Source organism: Plectropomus leopardus, chromosome 1, assembly GCF_026936395.1.
Source record: "Plectropomus leopardus strain MGB_pleo_1.0 chromosome 1, ASM2693639v1, whole genome shotgun sequence".
Classification (NCBI taxonomy): Eukaryota; Metazoa; Chordata; class Actinopteri; order Perciformes; family Serranidae; genus Plectropomus; species Plectropomus leopardus.
The window spans coordinates 6,413,574-6,435,075 of record NC_142176.1 but is presented as its reverse complement, the minus strand read 5'-3'; the positions used below and the strand labels follow the sequence as shown (position 1 = coordinate 6,435,075).

At 38.7% G+C, this 21,502-nt stretch overlaps 1 protein-coding gene across 3 annotated transcripts in view; it reads right to left on the bottom strand.

Moving 5' to 3' along the window:
• Positions 1–21,502, bottom strand: part of kcnq1.1 (potassium voltage-gated channel, KQT-like subfamily, member 1.1) — a 71,160-nt gene that overhangs the window by 29,988 nt on the left and 19,670 nt on the right. For all 3 annotated transcript variants that reach the window (XM_042488426.2, XM_042488421.2, XM_042488435.2), the window contains exons 4-7: positions 15,682–15,808; positions 15,116–15,194; positions 12,575–12,671; positions 976–1,116 (exon numbers count right to left, since the gene is read on the bottom strand). In XM_042488426.2, the coding sequence (XP_042344360.2) occupies positions 976–1,116; positions 12,575–12,671; positions 15,116–15,194; positions 15,682–15,808 (444 nt within the window). The remainder of the gene's footprint in view (positions 1–975; positions 1,117–12,574; positions 12,672–15,115; positions 15,195–15,681; positions 15,809–21,502) is intronic.

The window sequence follows — 21,502 nt, the reverse complement described above, 5'->3', positions numbered from 1 at the left end:
ATCGACACCAGTTTCTGTGCTTTTTTCAGTTTTTACACACCTTTGGCATGTTATTTAACCCTTTAAAACTGAGCGAATTGGTCTGATTTCTTTTGAAAAATAAGGCTAAAATGGCACTGAGCAACTTGGCGAGAAATGTCCCCCAAAGTTGCAAGAAATTAGTTAAAGATGACAAGAAAATAACCTGAAAATTATTTTTTTAATAAGGAGAAAATGAAAAAAATACAATACTTACAATTATATATCTTAATGTATGTTACAGAAAAAAATGTTTACATTACAATTTTTATTTTTATTTCTGGATTTATATAATTTTAAAATATCTTTTTATTTCTGTACTATTTTGGCTATTTTGAATGGTGATTTTTATTTTGAAATTTTTAAATAATTTAGTAATAAATTTTACCTTTTCTATCTTATCTCTTTACTCTTTTATTGCAAATCTTTATCCTTTATGTTTTATCTTTTATTGCTCTGTAAAGCACTTTGAATTGCCCAGTTTAACAAAATGTGCTATACAAATAAAGCTGCCTTTCCTTGTGTTTGGAACATAATGGGTTAAACAAATAAAGCACAATGTGTTAATTAGCAAACTTTACATAGAACGGGGCTAGCTGCTTCCTCCTTCTTCTAGTCTTTATTCTAAGATAAGCACAGTCCCCTGGCTATAGCTTTATATGTCATCAAATCAATCTTTTCATCTCAAAAATATTTCCTAAAATGTCAAACTATTCCCATAGTAATAAATAAAATCAAAATTCTGCAATAAAATCACAGTCAATAAAACCTCATCATATCCTTCATATATCAGACATGTACAACAGTGCATCAGGTCTTATGTGCACAGTCTCACTCACACACACACACACACACACACACACACGCACACACACACACACACGTACACACGCACACACGCACACACACGCACACACACACACACACTCACACACACACACACACAGAGATTCTTACCACTCCCCACCACAGAGCATCAGCATAGTTTCCAAACTCGGTGGAGCCGCTGCTGTCGACGGCATCTTTCTCTGCCAGGTAGACAAAGTACGAGGAGAAGATCAGGCTCAGAAAGCCAATGTATAACGTAGTGATCAGCTCCTGAAATACACGCGCACACACGCACAACAAGTTTCAATAAGGGATCAGTGACAAAGAACACAACAAGATTAATGACATATCTGTAAATCTTTATATGTTTTCTTACACGGCTCCTACCGATAGCCACAATGTCCCAGTCACATCACTCCAGCAGTTAACAGCCTGTCGGCTAGTGAGGATGTCTTTGCTAATAATATGACATATGGATGTGAATATTCATGTAAATGTGCTGTGAATGTGATGATAAAAATACATTTCTGAGCATCCTGCCGTCTCGGCGGGCTTGATGACGAACTAAAAGTGGATTCACACTTTGAGCTGAGTAGCTTCTTATCGGTTTGGTAAAATTATGCTATTCTCAAAAAGGACGAGGCTGGCATTATTCAGTTTTTTTTTTTCCCACCAGTCCACAAATCCAAGGAAAAGACTGAATGTGTGAGTCAATTTTTCAACGCCGTGGCTCTCAGCCCGGAGCCCATTTGCTCCGACTGAAGACATAAATCTCTAAAAAAATTGGGTCACAATATTATTGTTTCATTTGTTTTAATGGCGCAGAAATGTCCTCAAACAGCTGGGCGTTGTGACTCAAACAATCATGCATTCATGAGCTTTTATTAACTATTTTCAGCCACGGATTAATACACATTTATTGTGACAGTAAGTGTGTCAGCAGGGCGGTTCATGTGGGATTGGCTCAAAATAAACTACAGTGGCTGTGTTCATTGTAATCAAGAAACGTGTAACCCGTTGATGTGCTTTTTTTTAAGTTTTGGACGACAATGGAGCTCTATGCAAGCATACGTTAAAACAAGCTTTGGCTCCACAGAAAGGCCTTGTTAGTAAAGGATCAATTCATTATTGATTTTGGTCCTTTCATGGGATTTGTTGACATGCAATCCATGTTAAAGCTGCATGAAATACCCGCAACATATTTAATAGTCAGATTTTATTGATTTTGGATGGCTCTATGGTATATATTTGGTGCTGTTTATGTGATAATGTACAAACTGCAGCGCACGGTGTCTGTTGTTGTCGACTGGCTTTTTAATATATTGTAAAGACCATATGTTTCAGTCACCCAAGGGCCTCGTTTGTTAAAATGTGTTTGTTTAAAATTAATATGCAAATCAGGACGTGTTTCATGTTTTGATGTATTGCTTACATTAACGACATCAAACCAGACGCCCTTGTTGCAAAGCTGCATTCTTAATCATGAAAAAGCTCATTTTTCCAGTAATTTTCAGTGCCACTTTTTTTTTTTAGCCCAAAATCAAACAGAAGAAATCTTAAATAAAAGAAGTTTTGTGAAGTTTGATCATAGACTGTAAAAACAGTGGATGTGGCTACATGTGGGCTCCTGTTCTGAAGCCTTCGTGTCACCCTCTTGGGTTTTAGAAGCTAGAAATGAAGTCAGAATGGCAAAAATGAAGATTTTCTAAACATGTAATGAGTTTCAAAGCCTCGCTTTATTTGTTGATGTGAGTTAATTATTCATAAATAATAGATAATTTCCCATTTTCTTTTGAAAAAAGGTCTCTTAAGACCATTTATTGTCATTTTCACTTCTAGTTGTCCATTTGAGTGTATAAAAAAAAAAAAAATTTTTAAAAATCCTGATTTTTTTTTTTTTGCTAATTATTCATGATAGCTTTTGGAGGAAAAATCCATAATTACAAAATTTTGGGGGGTTTTAAACGAGTTAAACAAATCAAAAAAGGTTAAATCTTAAGTCAAATTTGTTTTGTGAAATTTGATCATAGAGTATAAAAATAACGGACATTGCTACCATGTTGCACTTATTGATTTGTGGACTCCTGTTTCGAATCCTCCATGTCATCGTCTTGGGTTTTTTTTTGAGCCAGAATTTAAACATATTTTAAGTCAAGATGACAAAAACAAAACAAATATATATGTAATGTGTTTTAAAGCACCACTTTATTCATTGATGTGAGTTCGTTATCGTTTCGCAGTGGACTAAAAAAATACGCAAATCTTTCCTAATTTTTCCTTTTTTGCTAACAATTCATGAGTGCACGTAGCGTAAAAATCCCTCATTGCAACATTTTTTGTGTTACTTAAAGTGTTAAGAAGATATAACAAGGTCAATTAAAAAAATTAAAAAATCAGCCCCCATACAGTTTTCATGAATGTTGAAATTAGCTTTCATACCTTCATACCTTCCTGAAATTTTGCCAGAGTATACGGTGTAGGACAGCATACAGTAATTGTGCAGCGCTAACAACTCGCTGTCTGTTTACAGTCCTGTAACTGAAGCCTTTGCACGCTGAGTCCATTTTTTTGGTCCAGACTTGACGCATGTCAACCGCTTTGGCACACAGATTCCGAAAGTTTTATTCGTAATTAAAGTTTTCAGAACAAGTTCAATTTTCTGCGTTTTTCACATCCGTCAAAAGCCCTCAGAGAGTTTTTTGATCAAGAAACAGTGAAGAAAAATTTGGCAGCAGGACAAATTCACAACAAGAGAGACAAACAGAGCGCACAATATAATTTCATAACTGACAGCTCACTTTCAGCAGGTCAGATAATAACATTCAGGTGGATGATGATGACGAGGAGGAGGATGTGACAGAGGAGGGGGACCGCACACAGACAGAAAGACAAAGTGTGGAGACAGAGAGGAGGAGAGCTCAGTCCCTTCATGCAGCTGCGGAGCCAAATGCAAAACACGAGAGAGAGTGGCAGCAGACAGAGAGGTCACTCCAGTAAAGAAAAGCAAGGGAGCCATTGTCTCGTTCATGTCATGTCACAATGAAATGTGCTGGACTCATTGTGCAAAGTTTTTTTTTTTTTAGATGATGGATTGAAAATCCTATAAAAAAAAAAAAAAATAGAATCAGTGTGCAAAGGCCTTTATCCCCCCAGAACTAGATGCTGTGGTGTCTTTCAACTCAGCTGTCAGATCCACCAGTAGATACCAGAGACTGAGCCCTGGCGGTGCCTGCTGTGCACTACATACAATGAGTTTAATAGAAAGAGGATTGCCTGTATTTATGACAGTACTGAAAAACATACTGGATTTCTAAATCCCCCTGTATACCTTAATACTGTGACATCACTCATGCCTATTCTCTACTGCAAAATCCCCTCCCTAAACCAATATCAGTAAAAGGATTGTTTTTGTTTTCTTGCCAGCCAAGGTCATCATAGTTAACTTAAAAACTGAAACTAGGTGTAAAAAACATTTTAAGTTACACGAGATAAAGATAAAACATTATTTTCTTTAGTTTTATTCTTTGTCTGTTTGGTCAAATTTGTCCAAGCATCAGGATGCGCTGGTGCTAGGGCTGGGCGATATGGAAAAAGACTTATCACAGTAATTTGTTTCGGCGGAGAATGAGAGCGGAGCGGACAATTGGAGACACCAGCAGAGAATGAGAGTGAGTGGACATTCGGAGACATCGGCGGAGACACTGGTGGAGACATGGGCAGGGAAATGCGAGTGGAGCAGACAATTGGAGACACCAGCAGAGAATGAGAGCGAGTGGACATTCCCCTGGCGGAGACACTGGCAGAGAAGGGGAGCTTAGCGGACACCAGCAGGGATACCAGCGGAGAATGACAGCGGAGTGGACAAGGCAGAGACACAGGCAGAGAGTGAGAGCGGAGCGAACATTTGGTGACACCGGCGGAGACATTGGTGGAGACACCGGCGGAGGCACTGGCAGAGAATGAGAGCTTAGCAGACACCGGCGGGGACACCACCAGAGAATGAGAGCGGAGCGGACAAGGCAGAGACAAAGGCAGAGACAAAGGCAGAGAGTGAGAGCGGAGCGGACATTTGGAGACACCGGTGGAGATACCGGCGGAGATTGAGAGTAGCGCAGACATTCAGAGACACTGGAGGAGACACCAACGGAGACACTGGTGGAGAATGAGAGCGGAGCGGACATTCGGAGACACCGGCAAAGAAGGAGAGTGGAGCTGACACTGGCAGAGACACCGTTGGACACGGAGAGCGGAGCTGACATGCCTGCAATGCGTTCTATTGACATTCTATTGACTACATCTCATATGTCAAACGAGGAAAACATGTATCACGATTGATATCTGTATACTATATATATATATATAGTATATTTTATTGCCCAGCCCTAACTAGAGCATTAGTTTGTTGAAACTATGGCAGCTGTGGCTCAGGAGGCTAGCAGGTCGCTCCCCGGCTCCTCTAGTCGCAGGTCGAAGCATCCTCGGGTGACATACTGAATGCTGAATTCAAATGAATGTGAGTGTGTTTACTCTGAGTAGCAGGTGGCACCTTGTACGGCAGCCTCAGCCACCTGTGTGTGTGTGTGTGTGTGTGTGTGTGTGTGTGTGTGTGTGTGTGTGTGTGTGTGTGTGAGAGAGAGAGAATTGGTGAATGTGAAACGTATTGTGAAAGAGCTTTGAGTGGTTGGAGGACTAGAAAGGTGCAATTATTATTAACCAGGACGTCTCCATGACAGTGTCGCACATTCATGACACACTTATACTGTCATACCGTTTACCCCAGTGACATTTCAGGAAGGTATGAAGGTATGAAATATTACACAACAGGCTGTATCCAGAGGTTGTTTGAAATTAGAGAAAGTCAGAATGAACTGCATGTTCACAAAAGCGGAGTGTAAATGAAATGTAATGTTTGGGTTTTTTTGACAGTAGGACTATATAATTTTTATATACTTAATTTCTGTTACTTTCTTTATTTCTTCTTTTTTTTAAATTTCTGTTACTTTCTTTTTTTTTTTAATTTCTGTGTACTTGTGTATGAGTTTTATAAGTTGTAAAAATGTCCAAACTAAACTAAACTCAACTCAACTCAACATACTGCCCAGACTTAGAAGAGAACAAGATATGTTAACCCCTTGAAACCTGGATCTACACCAGTTTTCTTGTGCTGTGGTCAGACACCTTTCATAAGCAATTTAACCCTTTGAGCAAATTGGTTTGATTTCTTTAAAAATATAAAAGAGAAAAAGGCAAGTAATAAGTAATAAATTATCTTAAAGATTATTTTTTTTGAAAATTCTATGTTTGATCAAAATTACTGTTAGGGGAAATTCAGCATTCGCAGGACATCCCTACCAAACCTTTCGCCCTTGCAAATGAAAAAAAACCCAAAACATTATTCCTCAGGCCGCAGCTGTCACCAGCATAGCGGCATAATAACAATATGTGTACCATTACACCTTACACAGGAAGTTCAACTGAGTTGAAACTCAAAGTATATTCAGTAACAATCACCAATCACTGGAGGGATGTTGATTAAATTCAGATGGGCACTAAATCATTAGAAATGAGTTTGAAACCCAGACAGCTGCTCTCTCCTGGTGTATTTAAAATAACTATGAAGCATCTCATTGCAGATCCAATAAGGAGCTGTCTGTGATTTGCTCAGGAGGTCTAATTGGGCTTGGCTCTTATCCTGTCTGACTGTAATTGGACTACTGCTTTGTGAAAGAGCTCTTTAAGTGAATGTTCTCTCTGCACTCACCTACTACGTAATTTAAGCCGTGTTTAACCACTCAGAGTGCCAGAGCACTCACTGCACTGAATCGGACTGAATAAGTGAAATTCTTATTTGTGTCTCGGCCCCAGAGCTGTCACTCCTAGACTTTTCGGAGTGCCACAAAGGAACAGCAGCAGATTATTGCGAGAACGACTATTTGCCTGACTTGAAATAACCTGAACGTATCCTTATATTACCCTACACTTACCCTACACAAATAGCACTTGCGCTCCACTGGTTCTCTGCGTCTGCATTTCTTCATATGCCTACACTTTTTTTCCTGCATGTTTTGGACATTTCTGAGCATCAAACCTTTGGCAGTGAACACGGGAGCCTGTAACACCTTTAACTAACATCCCTGCTTTCGACTCAGAGGTGCGTGCCTCTCAGAAATAACAGCTTGTAAAGCTTTCAGGTACATCTTCCCTGAGTCACTACCATGGGTTTAGTCGCTGCTGTGACCTGGCAAACACATTCAGGAAACATGTGCTTCCAATCTGCCGGCAGAGCAGACGAGGAGCAACTGTGCAAAACTGTGATTACAAGCCACAAGCAGGAGAACGCTTCTCTGTGTGGATTTAAATGGTGTAATAACACAAAGAATGGCTTCTGATTGAAGTGACTGAGACTCCATTGAGTTTAAAAACTCCAGCTGTGAACACAGACACGCTGCAGCTTGAAGTGTGTTTCGGCAAAAGAGTGGCTTCACCACAACTGTCAGAAAATCACCAAGGAACAAATATAAGAGGTGTTGCACAGTAGCGTCCAGCTGGTTGGTAGTTTGACCTCTGCTGTACTGCCAGTTGTATTATTGCACACTATATTTCCCTGTGCAGGGCTCTATGGGGTTTTAGGGGCTTTAACGAATCATTATTTATAGGCAAGAAAATAGTGCAAAGTAAAAAAAAAAAAGGAACTAAGGATGATGATAATTTATTGTAATTCCAAAAAGTGTCTACATAAAGGACTGAAATGAGGTACTCTGGTCTTCATGCAAAAAATAAAATCAATAAAAGACAGTACACAATAAAAAAAAACAAAAAACAATAAAAGTATTTAAATATTAATAGTGAATTAAAATGTAAATATAAGTAGAGAATCAGACGAGTGTTAGGATAAGAAAAAAGTAAAGTGGACCTAAAGTATAAAAAATAAAAAATATAAAATAAAACAAAACAAAAAAAAAGTCAATTTAGCAGAATTTATGACACTAAAAGAACATGAAAAAGCCCAAGCTCACTCAGAGTTGCTCCCTTAAACACATCTGATGCCTTTGAAACTAATTATACTAATTATGAGCTGGCCTATCCAAAGGTCAGTCTCCCATCTCCCATCTGCCTCCATTTGTACATTAATGTGAAAGATCTTATGGTCCATCCCATCACCAGCTCGTCTGGAGTGGGACTCGTCACTTAAAACCTCAAACAGTCCAGTGCTGACTTGTTATTCTTTACCACCCTGAATGCATGGAAAGCACAGGTGTAGGATGATGGAGGATCCTCCTACTACTTTAAATTCAATCTTACGTGTAAAGTATTATTAAGCTCATGTATGTAGCTATAACTGCAGGTTCACAGGGTTTTACATGATACTTCGTGGTAAGAAAGAAAATCTTATTTCTGCTACAAAAATGGTCTCAATTTCTTCTCATTTTTCAAGTTTTTACTTGAAATACTAGATTGAGTCAGCTAGAGCTGCAATAATTCATCAGTTAATCGATTAGTTGTCAACTATTAAATTACTGGGCTGGTACATTAAAAAAATAAATAAATAATTGAAATGATCAGTTTCCAGCTTCCTATTGGTACACTATGCAGGGCTTTAAGTTATTTTTTAAAACGCTCATCAGTGACAGTGAAAGTAGAAGGCAGATTCACTTTGTTCTGGTGTTTTGCGTAGCTATATTTGCGCTTTTTCAGCGCTGAATGCCTGCTGCTTACAGTCTAGCACCCGGTCACTTCTTCTTTATAAAGCCTAAGCCTCACCTGTGCTGTGGGGGTCCAGCTGGGCAATATAAAGATATTATATCTTATTGAGATATAACACTATACATTGTCGTAGATATTGGAAATTGTTATATCGCAATATGGAATAAATGGTGTTTTTTCCTGATTTTAAAGGTTGCATTACATTAAGGTGATGTACTTTTCTTAATTTATCAGACACTTCTGCCTGTTTTAATGTTTGCCTTTACCTGTGTAGTCATTATATTTACATTGCTAATGATTACTGATCAAACCTGGAATTGTGTTAATGCTTTTTTCAAAGTACCAATAGTCGTTCCTTCAACAGGGAATAGGGAATTTGGTTAAAAAAAATGTAATTCCCTCTCCCAGTGTTAGCATTAATGAAGCACTTTTGAGGAGATTTTAAAATTATTGACATATATGTCGTATATCAAGATATAACCTAAAAATATGGCAATTTTCTGCCCATATCACCTAGCCCTAAGTGCAGGTGCACGGGTATAAACATCCCGACATATACATTGATTTTTTAGGAAATTCTGCAACTGTGAATACTTTCTGGTTTCCATAAACCTTAATGAAAGTGAATTAAATATCTTTCGGATGAGCACAAAGCCAGACTTTGAAGGCATCGTCTCAGGCTTTTGGAAACAATCGACATTTTTCACCATTTTCTGACATTTCATTTACCAAACGGTGTATCGATTAATTGAGAAAATAATTGACAGATTAATCTGCAGTAACCCCAGTGTCACCCAATGGCATCTAAAAAGCACATAAATGACGCAGTCTGAGAGGTAAATGCACACAGCCAATGCCTTAAACTATAAAGCGGGTAAAAAAAAAGACATTGCTTTGTTTTCAGTGGTCACCTGCTGAAACGGTTGGGAACCTCTGGCCTAAGACTTTGCTACATTTTACCTACACTGCCTTTACATGGTGCGTTCAGTAGCACAGGTTGTGCAGTTAGATAACTGTTAAATAAAGTAACCATAACTGCCTCTATCTAAATTTTTCTCTATTTTTATTTTAAACCCATATCTTTGACCATATGCATATTTCAATCATTTTATAAAGAATGCACCATCTGTTTTATTGCACATGGTGATTGCTTGTGGGACATTAAAGCTTGGGAAGCAAACAAATCTGCGAGCTCATATTTTACTTGCTGTAGCAGATGCGTCCACTCCCCCGCCTGTTTAAACAGATTTTTAGCCGACTCGGCCCCGTCAGGCCGATCACAACTGTTTATCTAATACGCAGTATGTTTCACATAATGAACTTGCAGGGCCTTTGGGCTTCACGCAAAATACTTGACGATGTAATTTTGGCTCACGCACTCTCGTACCGGGGACACGATGATGAGCATAAACACAGCTTAATAAAGGGGAGTGTTACTAAGGCACTTTTAGAAAACAACTCTGATGTGTATCTGCTCATGAACAATTATCAATTCTGATGGCACAAACGGTCGTTGACAGATATATTGGTGCTACATCATCATAGCTCGACTCTGCAGGCAGTAGTCTGTTTACTTCTGCCTGTCACTCAGCACTATGTCGTGTTTTGTTGCTCTGATTGGCTGTGGGGTCTTTACAATTGCATCCAGAGGCATTTTGGTCTATGGCTGTTAATAACACCACATCAGAGAACTAGCGGCGATGAAAGCCCCCTGCTGTGTCGCCTCATGTCGCCATGTCTCAGCCGTAAAAAATGCATATGAACACACCAAACCAAACGCCAACCAACACATGTGTTCGGCCTGCGTGGTGGCTGTCTGTATTCATCATTCAAAACAGGAAACCGGAGGACCGTCATGACGCTAGTTAGCCAGTTAGCACGTTAACAACACAATCTAATGCTGAAGACCAAAGCATATTTACCGAGTGGCAGTGAACAATAACAAAAACCACTCGGAAATGTTTCTGTTGTAGAGACAAGCAGAACAAGTTTGTTTTTACCTCACTCCCTCTTAACTTTAGGTGTTTGTTCACATTTTTCACTTCCATTTCTCTTTTCGTGCACTGAGCTGAACGGCCAGTCAGAGTGATTTCATTCACCGACAGGCTCCACGGCTGTCCCAGCTGATTCAACGTGCTGAGATGCAGCACACACCACGGCGACGAGGGCCCCAGACTCTCGCTTTGGTGCGTCATGGCCATAACTCGCATTTACAGTTTGGCCTGTTGATGTCAGGCTAGGGATGCTATGCCTTTGCAGGGAAACATGACAACAGTTTAACAAAATACTGTGATCAATCAGTATCCATGCTGACAAATGTTTCCTGCTTATGGCAAATCAAAAAAACATTGCAGCAGTTACCTGTAATTTGATATCCTCCTTCATAAGTGCCCTCTATAGCCATAAGTGTGATTCCATGCAGAGTGGCACCCTGTAGCGAGCTGAATTGGTATAGCTACGGGCCCAATATCTCCCTGCACAGACACTCTCTGTCTTCACTGCTGAGGTCGATGGCTGTTTGATGACAGGCCTCAGCGAGAAGCAATATAGTCATCAGCCAATGGGCCGATACAAGGAAGCACAGTATGCGGTACAGTAGGAGCAACATCCCTGATGCTCCGCTCACCTTCATTACTCTGCGTTTTCCCACAGACCTCAAAGACAACTTCAGTTACCGGTGGGAATAATCACAGCCACCTCTGACTCCACTGAATGACACTCTGGAGGAGGCCACAGCCGCCTCTAACAGAGGAGCTTATGGCCGTAACCTGCTGCACAGTGGCTCTTTTCTTCTGACTCTGCTGAATATTCATTTGGCTGTAATATGCATTCCCATGTGGAGACTCTGCACCGTGTAGTATTGAAAAATAATACACGACGAGGAGAGGCTATAAATCCCCTGACAGAAAGCCTCCAGCTTACTAATAACAATCAGAAGCCTCGAGGCTTTGGACTTGGAAATGTGATGTGATTTCAAAACAGCCCTGTCTCATAGAAATGTTGTTTATATACAAAGAATTTGAAACAGCAAATATGTTTTTCAGGGAAATGAAATGCAGAGCGAAAGGCATTTTCAAGGAGATGTTTCTAATTAACGTACCTGAAATACTGTAAAAATGTTGATGCTGAACATTATCAACATTTAACCATAACAAAGAAAAATTGGTTTGGCAAGAAATGTCCTGCAAAATGTATATATATACACAATATATATAAACTTGAAAAAAAAAGCTGCTATTGAACATTTAGGATAAAAAAGGGAAAAAAATCTAAAAGGGGGGGGGTAGTAAAAAATAAAATACAAATAAAAATAATTCTGACTTTTAGGTAATTTTCTGCAAACCTTTTACTAATTTCTTCCTAATTTTTGGGCCATTTCTTGTGAAGTTACTCATTGCCTTCTTCCCATATTTTTTAAAGAAATACAGCCAATTTACTCAAGTTGCAAAGGGTTAACTCAAAGAAACATTGTCACAACTTTATATATTTAATATTGAAAAAAATATCATTATGTAGAATCTGCTATGAGGAAGAGGAGGACCAGCTGCATTTGATTTACATAAAGTATGAAGTATAAAGTCACTTTGTTATGTAACAAAAAAAAATATTGCGACAAATCTTTGTAAAACTGCAATATGATACGGGAGAAAATCTGAGAGTGAAGTGATGAGTGGGACTATATAGAACTATAAGCACTCTATACCTGTCTTATATATTTCAGTTTTTTTAAAAATATAAATGCACTCGTACTCACAACTTGATAATTTGTATTGCTGAAGTGATCCTATTAATTTTTATTTGTTTATTTATTTTCTCATAGGTAAGATTACATCTTTATATCAACGTGTTGTCATCTGTGTTATGTGTATAATTATTCCCCAATAAGAAAAATATATAAATAAAAAAAAGAAACATCTCTGAACATAATCCTGACAGCAATTATGTTGTCACCACAACATAATTATAAATACAATTAAGAAATATACAAACATAATTTCTGGGAGACGGGGTTGTGATTGTATACCTGCCGATGGATGAAGACAACAGAGCCCAGGAGACGCCACGTTCCTCCCTGTCGGTCCACGTGGAGCATTCGCAGGATCTGCAGGAAGCGAATCCCTCTGCAAATCGACAAAAGTGCTGGTATGAATGTTAACACACAAAATGGGGCCAAAAGAATATGGACACCTGAATATTACACCTAAATGTCAAATCAAGCCAAGTCAATTTTATTTATAAAGCCCATTATCACATATCACAATTGCCTCAGAGGGCATTACTACATACGACATCCATCTGACCTTAGACCCTCACATCGACTAAGGAAAAAATCCCCTCCAAAAAAACCTATAACAGGGAAAAAATGCGTAATATGTAATATCCTAAATGTGACTGCTTAAAAACAAAGACCATTAATCATGTATTAATCTCCTCCTCTGGGAGAGCTTTCCACATGGAGCCTGGCTGCAGGATTTGTTCCATTAGTGAGACCAGTTCATCCCAGAGGGGTTAGATGGGGTTGATTTCAGGACCCCTTGAAGGTCGGGGAAGCCTTTCCACACCAAACTGGGAAAAAATATGTCTTTATGTGACCTAGCTTTGCACAGCAGGGAATTATCATGTTGAAATAGTAAAGGGCCTTAAATCTGTCAAAGGCAAACACGCTACCTTCAGTAGAAACCTGCTGCAGCTTCAGAAATAACGCCAATTAAAGAAATATTAAAACAATACAATGAAAAAGGTACTGTAACTGAAAAAAACATGCTGCAGAAAGCCAAAACAAATACATTAACAGCAAAGATGCTGCAAATACAGAAACAATGCAAAGTCGAAAACACACAAACTCCCAAAACAAATGCAACAGACAAACAGAAACACAACAGAAGTTCTCCTTCAGGGGGATCGCTAAGTGAAACAGCTTGATTTTGGACGCCACAGAGAGAAAGATGAGAGAGTGTGGGTTTTTGCATCAGAAAGAAAATTGGAGTAAAAATAAAAAGGTACACATTCGTTTTTATGTGTGGCCTTTGTCTTTTACAATATTATAAAAGAGCAACAGATTTACAAAGCTCCAACTAGCTTCCATTGTGTTGACAGAATACGCAGGATTTTTCCATTTTTTTGTTTAAAAACAGACTAGAAGAGTTTTTAACTCCAAATTTTGAAATTCGGTTTTACGCACACATAAGGAGAAACTTCACAGTCGTTATTCTTCCGAATCTCGAACATGCACACACTGCAAGATTTAAAAATGATTTTGCATTTCACACTACAGGTTATTAAGATTATTGTGCCGGAAGGAGCATGAATGCAGCACCTCGCATGATCTCATGGGAAAGCAGATGTAAAGAAAATGGAGACTGACGTGTTGTGAAAACTTGTAATGTTAACAGATCTTTGCAGTGAGAAAAACAAAAGCTCGAGGCAAAACCAGTCTGGAAAAAAACACGGTTTGGAAGACGCAGTCAACATGGGTTGTCTATTCTTCAGTGAGAACTGGAGTTGAGATTTTAAGCTCTCACTTTTAACATCCATCAACAGTAGTAGTATTTAGGCTAAGGTTTTAGCTGTAAGAGCGAGAATGTTTACTGTAGCTTGCAGGGATGCACAATAATATCTGCTGGTGGTCAATCAAGATAAGAGTATGCATAACATGAGGTTAATTTAACTAAAGAGACTTGATGATCACTAAAATTAGGTGGGGATAAAAGAGGATATAATAACAATGGTATCAGTTATTGGCCAAATTATTTTTTTTTGTATTGGTATACTGATTATCGACGTAAAATCAAATATGGTGCATCCTTTGTAGCTGGTGGTGTTACCATCAGCTGCTCCATACTGATGTCATCCAAACTGTAATTATCAAGATGTTTGAAATTATTGGGGCTACAGAAGTTGTCTGGGCCCGTAGAAATTTTGCATTCAGTCATCCTTGTTGTTGCTGAGAGTAACAGTGTTATGGCGTTATGTCAGCAAGTTAAAATATTGCCATCATCACAATATGAATTTTCCTTATATTAAAAATTATACCAGTATTATTGTGGACGACATGATATGGCACACCTCTGATAGTCATAATTGTATATATTTCATTTCTGCCAATAAACAACCCTAAATCCTACACACTGGACCCTTAAAATTTCCCTTAACAGCCTCAAGACCAGAAGTACACAACGTGTCCACATACTTTTGACACATACAATAACTGTGTTTAAAATCTCTCACACTCTGACTCACTCTTACACACACTCTCACTCACTCTCACACACTCTCACTCACTCTCACTCACTCTCACACACTCTCACTCACTCTCACTCACTCTCACACACTCTCACTCACTCTCACTCACTCTCACTCACTCTCACACACTCTCACACACTCTCACACACTCTCACTCACTCTCACACACTCTCACTCACTCTCACACACTCTCACTCACTCTCACACAATCTCACACACTCATTCCATCGAATTAGAGCACTACTACAAAATGGCGAACACACTATAAAGTGCACTATTTGCGTGACAGGGAACGATTTCAAGCACAACTACTGTCTCTTACCTTACAGCAGAGGTGGCAAAAACTTGACCTTTGGAGCCGACTGACAGCACAACTATTGAGGCAACAACTACAATCAGATCTGTAATGACAGAAAAAGAGAGGCTTTATAGAACAGGCACATTTTCAAAATATGGATGTGCAGTGTTGAAAGAGCAAGCATTATCCTCCATGTAATGTTTTGAAAAAGTCAAAGAACAAAGTGCAGGTACTAAAAAGTGGATGGAAAGTGTGCTATTAAGAAATTATCACTGGTTTTCATTAAAAAATTATTGCATAAATCGATTGAGGTGAGAGGGGTTACAAATATTATTAATGCTAATATTCTTTGCTGCATATTTAAAAATCACCTGGAGGCTCCAATTTTCAGAATAAAAAGCTGAACGTGGGAAAAAAAATCACACTGACAGTTTTAATTTCATGCTGAATTTGTCTGAGATATCTCATTTCTGGATGAAGCTCAGGATATATTACAGATATTGTTTAAATACTGTGTGTGGGTGGAGAGTGATGTGTCTGTTTGTGTGCATGTGTGCGGATACGTGTGTGCATGGGGGCTGTGTTCCCACCTATAATAGATATTGGCTTCCTGGCAAAGCGTAGTCGGCCGCAGATGCCAACATATTTACTGCGGCAGCCTGCTGACCAGAGGCGGACAAAATATTCCACACCGAAGAACACCACAAGGACGATCTCCTGTCAGAGAAATGAGGAGAACGGAGCAAACAAATGAGGGAGAAGGACAGGTGGGAGACAGAAAAAAAAGAAAAAAACATCAGATGTTGTTGCAGGTTATTCGGTGTAACAACACCTGAACATCTGCTCAGACAGAAAGTGCGTTTTAAAACAGATATGGTTGAATTATAGATGAGACGGGCTGCACAACTGTTCTAACTACTTCCTCTTTTATTTTTGTGTTAAGAGCAGCTTCTCACTCAAACCTTTCACGGCAATTCATTAAGGATTATTGATTCACAATCAGCAGCCGCACCATTTGTCACTGTTTAATTTGTGCCTGACCATTGATTTATTCTCTATTTCAGCTGCTACATGACGTCCTCCGCAAGTATTACAAGTTACTGGAGGTCCTACATAATACTAGGCATATGTATGTCTGTATATATATTTACAGTAAGTTACTGCAAGCAGCTAGTCAGCTCAGCCTAACACGAAGGCAGGAAACAGGGGGAAACCGCTAACTGGCTCAATCCAACTGCAGCAAAATCCTCCTACCAGCAGCTCTAAAGCTCACTAATTTAGTCATATCTCATTTGTTTAATCCATTCAAAACCTGCAATGTAAAAAAAAAAAAAAGAAAAAAGAAAAAAAAAAACATGTTGCGGTGGTTTAACAATGTTTTTTGGTGCCAGACTGGCGCCTGGTGCTATTTCTGTTTTTTTCTGTTCGAGTCTGTGCTGATTGCCTTGCAATTGGAAATAATCACATGCATGACTACCCATTAAACCGCAACATGTCATTTTTACACTTCAGGTTTTGTTTGGATTGTTAATAAGGGAATTGTAAAGGTGTTGGTGGGATGATTTTGTTTCAAGTCTTTTTGCTAAACTGAGCTAATCATCGCTGGAGGAGTTTATATTTTCTGCACCACATCTGGATTACTTCCTCTTTGTTTTCTCGTTCTTAGTCTCCTTATTATTTCTTAATTCACATGACAATAACAGAAACAGGCCACAGCAGCACAAGTCCAATACCAAACATGCAGCCCATACAATTAAACCCTCTCAATTAAAGCTGCTCCATTTCAATTCCATGTAAGTTTCCTCCAGTGCTCCTGGAGGACAAATGGATTAAAAAAAATCAATTACGGCACACAATTACAACAACACGTGGAAATTAATGAACTGATGTGAATGGGAATGCAATTACCTCCACACGTCTCTTAATCACTGACAAGCATTTGGAAATGAAGCTGTCTGAAAGTGAATCAGTGCCCTTTCACAGATTTTAATGGTGACACGATCATTTTGCAGTGAATGATGGGAGGAACAAACTGCAGGATTCGGGGACAAGATGTGTTTCCTGTTGTACAGCAGCTCGGAATTACAGAGGTGTTTTTCTTCGTCAGAGCCAAAGATTAAAACGTCAGTGAATATAAAATAGCATGTCTCGTAAAACAAAAATTGGATTAATAATATGTTAAATTTGTGTTCTTGGAAGCGAATATGTAAAACGTTGTATTTCTTAATGTATTCACTGAGGATTTCTTCTCCAAGGTTGAAAAACAAATGGTCTTTCCAAAAAAGGGGAGTGCATTAACAAGCAGGGAGGGAGCGAAAAGGGGCATAGAGGAGAATCACAACAGTTGTTTTTAGTTGGGTTGGACACCTCATGACTTTAGAAACACAAGTTGACTCAATTGTTCACTGTGATCTTGAACTTTTCACTGCACATTTTTATCAAACTGTAGATGTTGGCTTAAAAATTGAGCGTGCCATTTATTTCTGAACTTCAAAACAAGACAGTGTGAACAGTCAGGAAGGTGACCTTGAGTTAAGATTGTGTCGTCAGCTGCTGTTTCCACAATGATCTGTCGAGCTTGACATTTGGAGGAAAAATCTAAAAAGTACTCAAAGTAACTTAAAGATTAAAGGCGACAATGTATTCTCATTTTCAGGTTCATGCTTGTATTTTGGGATTCTACAAGGCCATGTTAAATGTTTGAAAAAACTAGAATTTCCTTTCATTGTCTGCCTGAACATATCCATGTCGTTTTAGTTCCCCTCTTCCTGACAAACAGCAGTCTGACCTGATTGGTTAGCTCTTTTGGGTGAGGTTTGAGTCTAATCTCAGTAGGCAAAATGTTCCACAGTTTGGAGGCTCTGACAACAAAGGTGCGGTCACCTTTCGCCACAAGCCGAGAATGAGGATCGCCAAGCGGAGCTACATCCACTGATTGAAGGCAACACCTATAGGTACATAGGGGGTCGATAAATCCTTAATGTAGTTTGGAGAAAGGCCATGTCATACTTAAAAGTGATCATTAAAGTTTTAAAATCAGTGTGGTAAGTAACAGGCAACCAGTGTAAATTTGCTAACACAGGAGTAATGTGTTTGTATTTTTTAGTGCAGGTGGGTCGGTGAAGGGAGCTCTGCCTGCAACCACCTTAAAGTACATCACAAAAGTTCAGGCAAGAGAAAAAAAAACATGTATAACCTTGTGTAAATCCAAAGGAGAGAAGAAAGATCTAATTTCAGAGATCTTTTTAGGCTGGAAAAAAAGCTACATGCAGCAGCTACTTGATGGAAAGTCTTGAAAAGTTATGGAAAACAGAGTATAGAGAACCCCCGGAATGAGTTCCAAAACCTGGAAATTAGCATTTAGTTAGCATTTCAGTCTCAAGGTCAACGTTTTTTTTTTTTCTTTAATGGATTTTAGGCTAGAAACCTGAAATAAGGTCCGTGGTTAACACATGCTTTAGTGACTTTGACGTTTTGTTCTTCGTCAGTAAATACCCCACTTATGAACTTTGAAGCTTTTTTTGTGCTTTAAAAACTTTACAGCCTCGTAGCAGTGGTGACACAACACTAGTGTAGCCCATTTATGGCCTAACGCTAGCTTTTTACTTCTAGCATTTAGGCTTCAAAAATCTTTAAAGAGGTGTTCATTTGGTAAAACAGCTTATTCCCTGCAATGACCCAAAATCCAATGGAAAAATCCCACAGGTGTTTTGACGAGGAAACCAGGGGGACACAAACTTCCACGTCGACCTACAGAAAAACGCCGGCACTCTATTTAAAAGCTCTGAAGCTTGAGGTTTTTGCAAAGAGGGACTACTTTAACAAATGTTTATTTCAGCATTTGAATCTTTGACCATATTTAATATCAATATCTGACATTATAGCATTATATATAGAGCAAAAAATAAGAAAAAACATGATAGATCCCCTTTTCAACAGCCACAGCATGACAAGTGAGCTAATTCTAACTGCAGATGAAGAACGTGTTCTTATGAGTCCACTTTGTTCTGAGGAAATGAGACCCGATCCACGATCCAAGTGGTACCGGGTCCAAAATATACTCCTCTACTCGGGTCTGAGAAGGTCTTTTTTTTATCAGTTTCAGCTGTGATCAAACGGTACCTCATAATTACTAGTGGACAAAATACTTTAGGAAATAAGTCGCCTATGTAAAATGTGTCGTTTTTAAAATGACCATTATTCTTTTTTGGTGATTAACAGATGTTAAATTGGTTGCCAAGATTACGTATTATCCTCTATATATTTATCGCCTGGTTGGTTATGAATGTCTGTCCATGCGGGAGGTGGGAATATGACTTTGAATTATTTCTATAAATGAGTCTTTGAAGCATAAGAACTCATTATTTTTTTAAATAGCTTCCACGACTTTTTATTTGTTCTTAGACGTCATTATTATCATAATTCTGCTGTTTTCCATCACGGCTGTAAAGTGATGGCGCATCGTGCTTTAGCAGGTGCTCGCTCTCTGTTAGGCTCTGCTCCAGTTTACAGCTATGTTACACCTGGTTAGAAATTTACGAGTTAATTATAAACCATTGTATGAATATGAACAAAGACCAGTCCTCATTATCTTCCATCCACCTGCATCTCACGCCTTTCTCTTCTATATCCATCAGCTCTCACATCCCTCATCGCTCCAATCCCCCCTTCTCTGCTTCCTCACCTCCTTCTCTCTCATTACTGGAACCACAAGGGGGACAATAAAACTAGGATACCTCAACTAGTCATGGCCTCCACAGTGAGGCTGTGTCCAAAATCGCTCACTGTACTCTATATAGTCCACTGCATAATGAGTGAGTCTGTACTACTGTCTGAAGGTATCGCAGGAATGATTATACCATTATTGAAAGTACTGGAAAGTGTAAAAACAATTTTTATTTTTTAACAGACCACTTCTGTGAACTTTGATCATGGAATTAGTTGTATTACCAGTACTAGTTTTATTTCTATAAATGTACTGTAGACATGTACCATTACAGTACCTTGAAAACATCTCAGAAATGGTGAAAAAAAGTCAAATAAGACTTATTTTAAATTTATTATCTTAGCATCACAACCTCTACCATAAAAGGACAATTCGACCGTTTGATTTAGCATGACTTAAGGCAGTAAAAACATTATTCTTTCAAAATAATTTCACCATATATATAATGGATAACATTAAATGTATCATTTAACAACAACAATGTTTAGAAGGCTGTTTTTTTATAACTATATCTATAACCACTGTGGAGCATATTTTTGAGAAATGATTTGCCCCTCATTAAATTTTTATTTTTTGTGTAAAGCTACATAAATCCCCTCAGTAAAAACACTGAAACTATATTATTTTTTTAAAAAATATGCCTACCTTTGAAAAGCTGACCACACAAACCCTCATGTCTGGAGTGAGTTTTTTTGCTACTAACGTCCTGTAGGAGGCAAACTGGAAAAAGCAAACCATTTAAAGACACAGCAACTAGTAACAACATCTAGTGGATTTTTTTAGCATTACAAACCTAAACCAATGGTAGAGATGACTCAGTCAGGTTGAGTTATGTTCAACACATTTTTCATTAAGATATAGTGACTCTAAATGTGATCTACCAAACAGATGAGCGGGACATTAAAGGGTTGGCGAAATTGGGGCCAGTAATAGATCATATGTTTATCACAAATATGCATGTCAGTATTTGTTATGGACGATTAACCGCTGACGTTGATATGACACATTTTAACTGCTGTTAATAACAGTTTAATGACGTAATTAACCCCCCTCGATCATCATCCCTACTCACTAGTAGGGATGATTTTGAGACAGCTTGAGTCCCTGAGTTCCTCTAAACCATCATCGATCCCAATTCGACCCCCGGTTCATCCCCTCATGCTCTACTGCTACTTCATTCCCCTCGCCATCTCTCCATCCCCAACCTTTGTTCATCCTCTGTTCCCAATGAAGCAATTTGCATTCACAAGCGACTTGATGGCCTTTGTTAGTGAAACTGCAAATAAAACATGTTGCCAGGCTTTGTGTGCAGAATGGGGAAAAAAAGTATAGCAATACTTTTTTTTCCTGAAAGTTTACACGCATTTTTTGGATCCAAAAAACAAACAAGGCCTTTTGGGAATGTGAAGCCTTTGGGCAAACCGCCAAGCATCTGGCCAAACACACCACTACAAACACTGTGAGCCACAGAGCTGCATCTCCAAGTACAGAACACAGTGGTCTCTGTTAACCTTGAGTGTGCAGGAAGAAAGAGACAAGACAAAGAAGATGCTTCAGTGGTGGGGGAGGAGAGAATGAAAGAGTGGCAGGGTCAGAGCAAATCTCTAAACTCAAAAGCACAAAGTACACAACAGTCCCTTTGGGAGGGGGGACGGAAAAGATGAATGTTTGAGATTTTGGTAGTA